This window comes from Uloborus diversus, chromosome 6 (genome assembly GCF_026930045.1).
Source record: "Uloborus diversus isolate 005 chromosome 6, Udiv.v.3.1, whole genome shotgun sequence".
Lineage (NCBI taxonomy): Eukaryota > Metazoa > Arthropoda > Arachnida > Araneae > Uloboridae > Uloborus > Uloborus diversus.
In genome coordinates, this window is record NC_072736.1 from 56,306,374 (window position 1) to 56,320,185 (window position 13,812).

The following is a 13,812-nucleotide window of genomic DNA, read 5'->3' on the forward strand; positions in this document are numbered from 1 at the left end:
TAATACGACATAAAACATTAAAATTATTATCAACATCATTTGTAAGAAACTCTTCTACTCCTCTGCTTTCGGCTGAAAAAAAAAATACATTTTGTCTGCGTTTGAAAAATTACACTTAAAAAACGGACTCAATTCAACTAGTTTTGGTTTTGAATTTTAGTTGTCCGATTAAAAGAAAAACATAAGCGGGCTTTTAAGCCGTAACGGTTAAAGTAGCCTGCTATATGAGATTGTTCACTATTCAAAAAGAAAAACACTTAATTTCAATCGAATTTATTACTTCTCTAGAATGCTTGTTTCAATAGCTAGGTGAGATCTTCTTTATTCTTTAATCAAATTCCATGTTTTAAGAATAATTTTAAATCGTATTATGCTGGCTAATGACAAAACATAGACGCATGATTTCATTTTTTTTTCTTCGGCAAAAATGTTTTTTTTTGCTGTTTTTTATCACGCATTCCTTCAATATATAGCATTCAAAAAGGAAGGCGCAATTGCTAGGTTTGTTGGAGTGTTGTACTGTTAATCAGAATGGCGCGAGTTCGAATCCTAGATAAAAAAATATCTCTTTAATGTTTCTTTTTTTCCCCGTCAGATGCTCACATGGGCAGGACTGTATTTGCCACAACCTGTTTTTTCACATGCAACAATTACTGCTTTTTCACGAGTCACTCAGCCACACTTTTAATGATATTTATGTTTGCATTGAAAATACGTACAACCAAAAGATGAGCGATGATCAAATTATCACAACGTTGTATTTAACGATGTTTTGTTACTGATGTCCTCAGATTACATGCCTTCTCTTGTGCCCTTACTTTTTTCCGTTAACATTTTTCGGTCCTTCTTCATAATGTTATTTCTTTGAAATTTTTAAAGAGCAAAATGCCTTATGAAACGATTCGAAGCACAGTGCGGAGCTCCGCACGGGTCGACTAGTTTTGTTTGTAATTTAGTGTAGATTATTTTGTATATTGCACTTTTTGCGCTAAACGCCATAGTTTTTTTTAAATATTTCCAAAAAACTGATAAAAACCACTAATTTACCAACTTCTCTCCCCCCCCCCCCAAACCCGACGCTGAAAACGGTGTAACATTTTACTAAACAATTTGTGAACAGTATACAACAATTTGGAGTTGACGGGAAACTTTTACTTTGGATGTTGAGGTTTATGTCTAATTGCACTGTACTAGAAGTAACGAACCTGGAAAATGGCTGCTTAAAAATCAGGCAATGTTCTTCAGTTGGTTGTGTCACTCAATAATAATGGTCGAAACATGCGCCGATCACGAAAAGTATAATGCATTTGATACTGCTGTACTTGGGAGAAAGCGAAACAAGCTCCTTAGAAGAAAATGTGAAATCATTTTGTTTTCTGAAAAGTAAAAAGTGAAAGCTGCAATCTCCCGCATTAATATCTATGCATGTCAGTGTATCTGTAATATAATCATCCCGAGAATGGTCGTGAGTTGCGTATCGAAACAAATGCGAAAAAAATCGTAATATTTCGGTGAGCCTCAATCGTCTGGATTTACATTTGTACGACTATAATTGAATCGCTTATTTTGAAAAGGGCGTAAGTCACCAGTAATTGATTTTGAGAAAACTTGATAAAACCGTTTATCTCAAGTTACAAATTAGTTATTATAAATCAATAGCAGTCGTTCCATAGGCATTGCTTTTACATATGTTCAGTGAAGTTTTGGTTAATTTCTGTTTTAATTTGGATGAAATACCGAATTTACAAATTAGATGACTTACGCCCTTTTCAAAATCAATCGGTTTTTGGCAGTAAAAAAATATTTTATTTGCACCTTTTTTAAAGATATTTTTTAATTGTATAAATGCTACAAATTGGTTGGCGTTGTTAGAAGCCGTATTTTTTCCAAGAGGGGATCATTTTGTAGAATCGATGGTGCTATTTGGAAATGTAAAAGATGAGCTTTCTAATGTTAGTCAACTTCTTTTCATTGATGGGCACCTGATCAGTGAGTGTATGGTGGCGTAGTTGGTAGATCGGGGATGTTCTTGACTTTCAGGAGTTTGTAACTGGTGTAGTTAGGACCGTCAATCCGGTCAAAAGCAATAAGGATCCCAGGTGTTGAAGAACCAAACACGTACATCTTGTTGGAACTGACGGAGAATAAATCGCGATGATCACTCTTCTGGCCCGGGCAGGTCTTTTTCAAAGGGACGCAGGATTTCTTATAAACTCTGGCCACCATGGACTAAAATCTTTGACTTTTTTGGGGCTTAGCACTTTGACAGTGAAGGGATCCTTTCTGGTAACCAGAATCAATGCATGATATTTATCAGGGACTTAGATGTTTTCTCTGCTGGAATAGTGGTACATTTTTGTGGGAAATGATTTAATATACTCCACCATTCTGTAGATTTCAATTGCGAAAATCTTAAAAATTTGGTCTAGGAGCTTGAGCGCGCAGTTCTCTTGGAGTGTCTCCTCCTCTTAACAATCCATGTAAACGCCTTAGCTTCTTTTCGGAGACACTGTGAAGACTAAGAAAAACCTTTTGACAAACAGATACTTTTTGGGAGCCCTGCATGACATGATAGCTCAAAGTGGACTGCCTCACTCGTGGTTCTCTTTTCTGGGACGATGTCTTTCGACTTCATGGTGATCAACGAGGGATTGAAAATAAACGTCTTGTATTGTGTTTGATTACATAGAGTACAGATTAGCAAGGACACCGTCACGTTTCTCTGGAAAAAATGAATCAAAGCATGTTTCTGACTCCTTTTTTATGTTTTTTTTTTTCATTTACTTTTTCCATCATTAATGTTTAAAAAAAATATCTAAACCAAAACAACATAGATAATGACTACGTAATTTTGGTAAAATAATGATGCACTATCGCGAAACAGTGACGGAAGATTACCCACACAGTTCCTAAAACACTGTTAATACAAGAGAAACAAAAAATATCACCTTGCACAACCAGCGACATCTATTAGAATTTGCTAATGAGTTTGAAAAGGGCGTAAGTTCAATGACTAACGCCTTTTTCATAATCATCGCAAATTTCCCCTTCATTTTTCTCAATCACTTTTCATACAAACGTATGCCGTTTTTAATCTCATTTAGTAGGTTTACGTTCACAGTACCGTTTCCCATTATTATCTCGATTTGTCAAAAATGGTGACTAACGCCCTTTTCAAAATCAGCGATTCAATTAGTGCATTAGCGGCGATATACTGTTAGTGACCTTGCTATTAGAACCGTTTTAAATCTATTTATGAATTTTTGAAAAACTTATGTGCCCAATTTCACAAGACGTAAGTCAAAGAATAAAATCAACAAAAAATTGTTCCCAACGTAATGTTCTGAGTCTGAATTGGTAAAAAATAAATAAATAAATAAACAAACAAATTAAGTAGCAGAACCTTTTAAACAATGCAAAAGGGATGTTTTCTTTGTGAAAATGTTTTGACAGAATCAAAAAAAAAAAAAAAGTAAAAGGAGAAATAAAACAAAACAAAATAAAATAAATAAGTATATTTTACCGAAAATAAGTCGTTTGCAATTATTTCTTTTGAATGAAAAGTATACAGCGCCTTGGCTTTCTTTTTAATTTTCCTTCGTTTCTTTTTTTTTCGGGTAAAAAATAAAGTCATCTGAATTTACTTTTATATTTCACTGCCCCTTCCCAAATGAATAAATAATTGATTGATAAATAAAAAAAAAAACCTTAAACGAAAAAAAGATGATCTCAACAATCAATATTTCACAATAAAACCATTTACCCTTCATTTTGATTAAGTTCTAGAGACTTTCAAGTACTATTGCAATTATGATTTTCCAGTGTAGGCTAAGATGATAAAATGCGTTCTCCAATGTATATTTGATGTCTCCTAGAATCTAACAAAATATCGTCCTCCAAGTAGAGAGCCGCTGATTAATAATATAAAAGTACGTGGCGCCTGCACATTGATTCTCTTTTACATAAATTTTAAGCTGAAAATTTCAGTGAAAGAATATAATTCTTTCCTCTAATTGCCTTTACAATATGACGGGGTTCCCAGAAAACCTTACAGTTCTAAGCTTTTCATGAAACTATATGCACATAACCATCGATTTCTCATGTGTATTCAGCTATTTTTGTTAGCTAATCTATAGTTGGGACAAACCTAACCTGGCAACTACGCAACGGGGCCATTCTACGAAGCAGTCAACTTAAGGCCCCTATATATACGAGCCGACGCATCAGCTTAAGATTAGCCATTGTGGATTGGAGCGCGTGTTTGAGTGGTTGTCTTTTCTGGAGTGTAATGGAGTGTTTTTCTGGCGTGTTTAGTGATTGTTCACTGAGCAATTATTAGCGGCCAGTGAATTGTTTATTAAATAAAATAATATTTTCGGCAAGTTTGGCGAAATCCGAAACTTTGCTGTGGTAACCCTAGGAGTGCAACAATGAAAAATCAGAACCAAAATGGCTAAACTTAAGCTGATGCGTCGGCCAGCTATATAGCGACTCTAAGTCAATCCTTTGCCTCTCACGTGGTGGTTCATATATTTCATTAAAAAGTAATAATTGTAAAAGGTAATGACGAAATTTTTTGCTCAAGAAATCACACACAAGTTTGCTTTTTTTTAAAGCAGATTCTTTTTTAAATTAATGTTTTAAAGTATTATTTTTAATGAAATATATGAAGCGTCACGTGCGGAACAAAATGGCCGTTTCCCGTGGAATGATCCAATGCTGTAATTGGGATCTGTGTAGCCTTCACAATGCTGCTAGGTTGGTTTTTTACCGCTACTATAGATATTACTGAACTGGGAGTACTCAAGCTCTTCTACAAATCGACTATCAGAAATTCTGAGTCTTTTGGAAAACAAAGGTCATTTTAAAATGAAAAAAAAGGGGGGGGGGGAATTAATAAATGAATAAATAAACTCGAGATATCCAAAATGCGTGCGTTCTTCATTTACCTTATTTTTTAGACAAGACAAACTCTCATTCATTCTGTGGTTTTCAAGTGCACGATAAGAATATACATATTTTTGATTTCTTTTCGAATTCACTTTGGAATCGTGTTACATTTTACTTAAATAATTACCTACAAAACAAGCTACTTCCTACATAGGAGTTTTAAATGCTGGGAAGTCATGAAAAAGTAATGCTAAACACTACGTAATTTTTTTTTCTAATTTAATTACAGTGCCGTAAGAACTATGTATGCAATTAAAATGTACGCGCTGACATAATTCTTGCGTTTCTCAGAAGACGAAAGAAAAAAAAAAAAAAAAAAGAAAGAAAAGGAAAAAATTGGTATGGCAGAAAACAACGTCCCACTTTCATAAACGTAATGAAATTAAAGTAGTTAACATTCAGTGTGGGTTTTTTTTTTTTTTTTTGTGTTTAGATAGTCAAAACGCTTACATCTAGAATATTATTTTTGCTTTCTTGATGCAGAAAATAATAGCACAAAATCCCTTATCATAAAACTTAAATTTTTCAACATAATTCGTATTTTTTTCAAAAATCTTTTGCCATGCTTGTTTTTATATAACTCGCACATTGCATCGAAGTCGAATTTTGTCAATTTTGTTCCAATAATTCAGAACAAAATCACATTCTTTTTGTGCCAGTAATCTAATGAAACATTTAAAAATCTTTCATTCTTTTCTATTTCTAATTTAAATAGGAAGTTTCCATTTTTTGTTTCACAAACCACAAAGAAAAAAAAACGATTTTAAACATACTATAATTGCAGCAGAATTTCATTTAAACCAGATTCACTGCCTCTGTTAGCCGTACTTGCCAGCTATCGTTTTTTTTAAACTTTATTTTAATGAAAAATGTGGAAGCAGCCCAGTAGATGAACACGTCCACTCAGTGGAAGCATTCAGTATTCTACTTTTTCTACTCGTTTATTTTTCTTCTATCTTCTATCCGATGAGCCATTCAGCTCATACAGTACTGGTAAAAAAAAAAAAATTGTACCACCCTTGCATTTTCACAACAATGGGATTATGTGAGAAGTTTTGATCGACCGATTAACGATGAATGATGTGAAATTCCGCAAAACTTATGAAATAAACATTTAACAGCAGGAATCTGATAATTGTTTACGTAGATCGCGGCTGTTTCCGGGCCAAGGCAAACCGCTGACCCCATGCTCATTTTTCCATTTCGGAACCTGCGTGCGAGTTTAGAGGAAAAAAAAAAAAAAAAACTTAACCCCATGTAAATTTAAGTCTAATGGCAGGATAAAGGTTTTAAAATTGTTACTTACCAGTTTTGCCCTAAAGCACGGAGCAGAATCATCCTGGAAAATGACGTTTGGAACTGAAGTAAAGTGATCCCGGATAGTAGGAAGCAATTTCTCCTCCAAAATCCCAATATACTCCTGAGCGTTTACTGTTCCTCGCACAAAGTGAAGCCCACCAACTCCTTGATCGGAAATACAGCCCCAAATCATCTGGGATACGGGATGCTTGACTGTGTGTTGAATGCAGTCGGGATGATATTCCTCTCCTTTGCGGCGCGGGTGATGCAATTTTTTTTACCACCACTGTATACTGAAAGAGGACTGCGTACTTATGCGCCTAGACTCTATACATTCGACTCCCGCAACGTCTCGATTCGACGTACGCGAAAGGGTTATAACGCGGAGTAACAAATTTTAGAGCTAACGCGAATTCCTCGTCAACAACAGGAATTTTTTTGGAAGGAAGTATCGGTGTTGTTATTGGCAACTAATTAATGATTTCGTGAAACGTAATTGCATTTCTTTAGCATCACTGCAGCGAAAGTTCTCTCACTTTCTTTTTATAGATGATTGAAGTCTGTTGCTGCTAAATTAAGGGTTGGAAGTTGTTAAAGAAGCTTTTTACTGCATGGCTGTCGCACAGAATGAGTGAAAATTTGCGAGAAGAGTTTTATCTATAACGCCTAAACTTTATTTCGAGCTTCGGCTTCTTCTTCTGAGATCTTTAAAATTGGCAGAATAAATTGTGAAATGACAACAGTACCACACATTAAAATTTTGTGTACAGTCGATGGCATTGAATACCAACCATCTAGAGCTGCAAATAAAGTTAGTAGTTCTGCACATGTGAACTGAAAAGTTCTCCGCATCAATGTTGTGACCACTAGACTGTCTTTCTATTATCACTTTGAACTTATGAAAAGAATTTCTATCGATTGCTTTAATTTGAGCAGCTGCTACAGGGTCAGAGAAGAATGTTCTGGACGTATTTCTATCATTGGTGTTCCCAACATGATCTCTACAAGGTATTTATATTTTTCATTGTTATTCAAAAATAAATGTAAATGTCATGCCGTGATACGCAATTCAAATAATTTGAGGTTTTGTAGTGTGTTTTTGCGTATCGCGGCATGACATTTGCATTTATTTTTGAATAGCAATGAAAAAGATAAATACCTTGTTTTCTTACTTTGACGACCTGTCATTCTTCTGAAAGAGCGATAAATTCCAATTTCATCTTCTGTATGGTCCCTTACAACTTTAAACTGGAATATCTCGCTGAATATTAGTCGTACTAATTTCTAACTTTTTGTATTGGAATTATTTTTCAATGGAGATTATTTCCCTAAACATAAGTTAGTGGACCTGGGTTCCGAAGAAAAAGTTACATTTTGTATTTTTTGACTAATTTTTATTTTTGCTTCAAACTTTCAATATCTTAACCCTACATCTGATTTTGAACATTTTTTGCAATTAGAAGATACATCTGGGACTAACAGTTGCAAAAATGAAGATCTTGCAGGTTATAACGGAACACCCTGTATACAGATATGTACTTTGCTTTTAGATTTATTCATTTTTTGGGGTAAAATACGTCATAAAAAAAAAAAGCTTTTGAATCTTTATTTGAAAAAGAGAATAAAATGTTCCATCACATGGGCGGTTCGTTCATTGGTTGGAGTACTTCATGAAAATGTATAAATTTCTCAAGGACTGCCATAAAAATAGTTAAAAGCTTCACCTGTATTTCGCCGTTTTCCAACACGATCAGACAGTAATCACTCGATCCGGCAGCCAGGAAAAGGAAGGCGTTGGGCCTGTAGGTGCGAAACTTGAAAAAGATGTAGGTGGTGCTTTGAGCATCCTGCAAGGGAACCTTTAAGTAACTGGATCCATAGAAAGAAGCTGAAATACAAATTGATTCGTTACTATAAATGCATGGCTAATAACGAAGCAAAATCTTAACTGAACAAACATTGTATCATCAAGACTTTACTGTTACAGAGAAAATGGCCCAATACTGAGTCAACTTCTCTTTAGACTGTCTCTAAGGTAGTTCTGCTAGACATTTTTTTTAAATTTTATTTTTTAACCTTAATGAAGAAAATTTCTATTAACTACTAAGAAGGGAATTTTGGATTATCTAATCTGCAGACTAGTGGTTCCCAAACCGCAGAACCGCAGATTTTTACGAACCACTCAACTTGGAAGTTAATATCCACCCCCCCCCCCCAACCAGGGGCGTGCACGGGGGGGAGGGGGAAAAGGAACACCTGTTGGGCCAGGCCCGAGCCTAAAAGGGGCCCGAGATTTTTTAAATGAGGCGTGTAATATATATAGGGACGACGGGTAAATAATATGAAGGGGGCCCGTCAAATTCATTTGTGACGGCCCCCAAATTTTCTGTGACGTCCCTACCCCTAACTTCATTTGTGACGTCCCCCAAAATTTCTGTGCACACCTCTGCTCCTAACTTAATTACATACGTCACACCAGTTGCAAGCAAATTTGAATGTAATTAAGTACATCAGTTTTTTCAAAAATAAACTTATTTTTTTACTCGCTTTAACACGCGGCTTCCTTCGCGTTGATGTAGCTTTTGCCAATCGATTCAGGTCAATAGTCAATACAGGCAGGGGTCAAATAGTTAACAAATTACCACTCAATACAAGTCAGGAAAACGTATAGAAGTAAAATGAAGTTAGCACGGGCAATTCTTAAAAATTTCCTATTCGAGTAAGGTCAACAGTTCTTAAATAAAATCAAACATTTCATTTAAAAGCGTTAATAATAAACCCCGTTAAATCAGCTCAGCGCTACGCCGGAAAAGTAATAAGGTGACGCTAGTATCTCATGAATAAATAAGGAGAAAGACGCTTAAAATTGTACAGGCACTATTCCCAAAACAGCGTCAACGGTCACTACAAATCCTAACCTCAATATACTTCCAAAATGGTCACTTTAGAGTGAGAACATCAAATCTTTAAAACTCCATCGGAAGGAATTCAACAGTTTTTAAATAACGTTATCGGTCCTGTTTAAAATACAAACGATCGGATTAAAAATGACATTGAAATCAGAGTAAGCACAACAGTTTTTTTTTTTTTCAGTTTCCATTTTAATGAGGACAATAGTACATAAAACTGTACTATTGGGGAAGAAAAATATTCCCTAAAGCCCCCGGTAGCATGGCGATATGAGCGTTTTCAAATAACATCGACCTCCTTCGGAAAATTCCATCATGATTAGTTCCAAAAATCTTCACCAGTACGTCCGACAGCATAAAAGAAATTAAAAAAAAGAACAATATTCCCTATTGTCACTATTTGAATAAATACACTAGTTTCAAAAAATTCTGATCAGCATCATTAATTCTTAAAAACACACGCACTCACGAAGAAAATTCAACTTTTCATAAAAATCGCCAATGCACTAACACAGTCACTTGGCGACCCCAAGATTGGAGATAAATGGATATGCCTTAATCTGGCCCTGTATGCAATCTATTCAGGAGCAGTAGGGGTATGTAAGGCAAAATGAAATAGTTAAGATAACTTAATTTTTTTCAAATGAACAAATTGGAAATATGTTCTGAAAATTGAGGTACATAAAAAAAACAATATGTTTTATAATAAAACTGGCATGGAAATATTATTTTTTGTTTTTTGGTAGTAAATTTGTACCTTTTCTGTTCGAACGTTAAAGATATTTTTGATCAAATAAACGAGTAAATAAAAGAAAAATGAATGAATGAAAAGGAAATGAAGAATTAAACGAATAAATAAGTAAGTTAACAAATGGGAAAAAATCAATCAGCAAATAAAATAGTGAATGAATGAGAAAATAAATGAATGAACAAAATAACACAATTATTAAATGAAGGAATAAAAATGAAATCTTATTACTATTATATATGCGAAAGTTTGTCTGAATGTATGGATGTATGGATATTTGTTAGGGTCTGGTGGGGGAAAGTGGTCAATGGGGTAAAGTAGTCATAATTCAAATTAATGGCTATAACTTGGAAATAAATGTTCGAAAGAATGTGAAAATTTTATTTTAGAGTAGTGCAGTTAGAAACTACATTTTGAATACAAAATTTTACAACTGGCAAAATTTTATTTGGTAAAAAAAAATATTTTGTGTGATTATGAATTTTTTTAAAATCTAAACATCTTTTTTAACTTCCTTGGGAAATTTTGTTTGTTAGAATTATGAACAGTTTGACTGCGCAGGAAACTTTCTACATGTCTCATGAACTCTTACTCATTAGCAGTTAGCTGAATCTATTTTGAATAATTTTTTAGAACAATTTTAGTAAGATGGGGTAAAGTGGTCATACTATTAGGCTTAACGAATATTGTTCTTCTAAAGTCACTTAATCTTTAAGTACAAGGCAGATATAAATTAAATATGTATTGTTTTTACAGTAAACAAGGTTAAATATATGAGTATATGCGCATGCATTCGCATATACTCCTGTAGGCACGTATATATACGTATTCACATAAATGCACCAATAAACACGTATTTGGGTATCTCGTAGTATTTTATATCTATACAGATATACATTCGACTATACACGTATATACCCGCTTATACTTGTACATATACGAACACTTATATACTCAGGTAGATAAGCGTACGTACTGGGCGCGTATGTACAGACACTTACATACTAGTATATGATATACATGTATGCAGGGTGAATTTAAACTCTTGAGCAAATTTTTAAAAGGTGTTAGAGAGGAGGATAAGAAGTAAAAATCATAAGAAACATATGACCACAAACTCAGCGCTGACGCGCTACATGCACGCAAAGCCAGAAACTAATGGATGCAAAACAGGTCACAAATATATTACAAAAAGACAATTTTACAAAACGATTTAAGAAAGTTTTAAAGTAATTGATGCATTTTTTTTTTTTGCGGCCGGCATCTGTAATACATTTGTCGCAATTACTCTGTTGCAATTACGAGACTTTTGAAAAACTTTCATCAGTCGCTGCGCCTTTGTTGCGATGTGTGTATTAGAGCTACTACGGGCTTTACTTTTTAACAACTGCTCTAAATATTTCTTAAAAACTAAATGTCGGGTAAAATCATCTTTGTGTAACAAATTTGTGACCTATTTTGCTAACATCAGTTTATGATCTTTTGTGCATGTAGTGCGTCAGCGACCATAAGTTCCTTATAATTCTTTGCGTCTTATCCTCCCCTTTCACACCACTTAGATTTTGCCCAAAATCTTGGCTTCACTCTGTAAGCATACATGTATATTAGCGGATATACTCGTAGATATACGTGGATACATGCACTGGTGTTTTCACGTAAATGTACGTATATACCTCTAACAGGTATAGAATCGTGTTTACATACATACGTATATACTCTTGCTTCCACATATATATACGTGAGTAGACACGCACCAAACACGCACTGGATATATCCACGAATTAACTCGTGTTTACCCGTATATATGTATGTAAGTACACTACTGGTCATTAAAATTGCTACACCAAGAAGGAATAGTCTGAAAGAAACAAAATTTTGCACACGTGATGGCAACATTGGCACTAGAAAACGATTACAAAATGAAAGCAAAATGATCACTTATTACTGGAAAAATCTCACATGAATGGAGGTTTAAGTACCCTGTTGCGCCACCTCTAGTTGGAATTTAAGAATCGATACGGTCGAGCATTGAGGTACAGCAGTTTCGTACGATGTCTTACGTCTTCTCGTACCACAGTTGCTGTAAATGCGCCACTAATTCGATCAAACTTATAGGCTGTCCAATTTACCGTCTCAAGTGATCCCAGATATGCTCGATTTGTTTCAAGTCACAAATTGCAGACCAGAGCATCGCGCAGACCAGAAAAAGTGATAATGTGGAAGAAAAAATCCCTTAACACCCTTGCTGTGTGTGACCGAGCATTGTCATGTTAAAAAAATGGCTCCTGAGAGCCCCGTCGTGAGTGATAACACGTATGAGTTTGATCGGATGAGTGGCACGTTTACAGCAACTATGATACGAGATGGCGCAAGATATCGTAGGAGTCGATTATGTTTCAATGCCCGATTGTATCGCTTCGTACATCGTACATTCATGCTAGAGGTGGCTTAGCAAGGAACTTAAACCTCCATTTATTCGTGATTTCTTCCAACCATAAATGATCAATTAGCTTTAATTTTGTAATCACTTTCTAATGTCAATTTTACTATCACGTGTGTAAAATTTAGCTTCACTCTGGCAATTTCTTCTTGGTGTAGCAATTTTAATGGCCAGTAGTGTATTCTATGTACATTTATATATGCGTATATACGCATTATCAAATATACGTCGACTATACACGTATATACTCGAGATACATGTGCAAACACGCAAATGATGTTCGTTTGTGCGCGTATATACTCGCGACTCGTATATACTCGTGTAGACACGTATACACTCCTGTAGGCAATCACGTATACATGCTTATATACTCGTGTATACACGAATATACTTGAGTAGGCACATGCATGCATCTGATGTATACATGTATTTATTCATATAGGAACATGTTTACTCATGTTTACACGACACGTATATACTCGTGCATACTCGCATATACTCGTACATATACTTGTAACTATAAAAATAACCGAAATATACGAATAATAGGGTTATTTGTAACAGTTTTGCAGCTGTTTTTAACTATGACCACTTTACCCCATGCTATGACCACTTTCCCCCACCCCATGGGGTAAAGTGGTCATAAATACAATGGGAAATGAAAGTGTTATAAAACTACTTAAATCGATATTTTTTTTCCTGAAATTCAATGTACCGCGTTCTTTTATAATACAATGTAAAATAACAACAAAAAAAGTTGAAGTGTTTAAAGAATTTATTGTATTTATTATCCACCTAAGTTGAAAACCTACGATTTTATGACCACTTTACCCCACCAGACCCTACTCTTTCACGCAAAAACTACTGAACGGATTTTGATGAAACTTGACAATAATATAGCTTATGAATCAGAATAACATATAGGGTAGTTTTCGTCCCGTTATGGGGGGAGGGGGACAAACCTCCTTAGGGGGGCAATAAAATACAATTTTCGTGTAAATTCTCTAATATGGGGATGAAAAAATACTTGCACATATTTACATTATATGTCCATCGAAAGCTCTGATTTTTCTGCTGAAAATGGCACCTGTTCAAAATTTCTAAGTAGAATAAAAATCGAGTTATGAGCTTTTTAGTTCCATGTTTGAAGGCTTTCCTCAACTCAATACAGTATTTAGTGTATCATCTCAACTCCCTGTCGATAGCGACAATTGTTGTATTGTTGACTTTCTTTGCTTTTCGTGATTGTTCAAGGCTTTTCTCAAGTCAAATCTTGAAGTAAGATTTTTGCACAAGATTGGCAAATAATACATGATTTGGCTGATGATTTTCTATTTAAACGGAACTTTAATGTAATCAATGGTTTTTATTATTATTTATGCTGATTGAACACTTACTCATTATCCAATAATCCAGCAGATTGCCAAAATTTTTGCTGTTTTTGAAGCCGAAGACTACGTCATAAT

The 13,812-nt window shown here is 34.7% G+C and overlaps 1 protein-coding gene across 1 annotated transcript in view; it reads right to left on the bottom strand.

Annotated features, from left to right (window-relative positions):
• LOC129224766 (chondroitin sulfate proteoglycan 4-like) overlaps nucleotides 1-13,812 on the bottom strand; it is a 270,210-nt gene that overhangs the window by 60,011 nt on the left and 196,387 nt on the right. Inside the window, exon 2 of the mRNA XM_054859313.1 lies at nucleotides 7,974-8,137. Within this exon, the coding sequence (XP_054715288.1) occupies nucleotides 7,974-8,137 (164 nt within the window). The remainder of the gene's footprint in view (nucleotides 1-7,973; nucleotides 8,138-13,812) is intronic.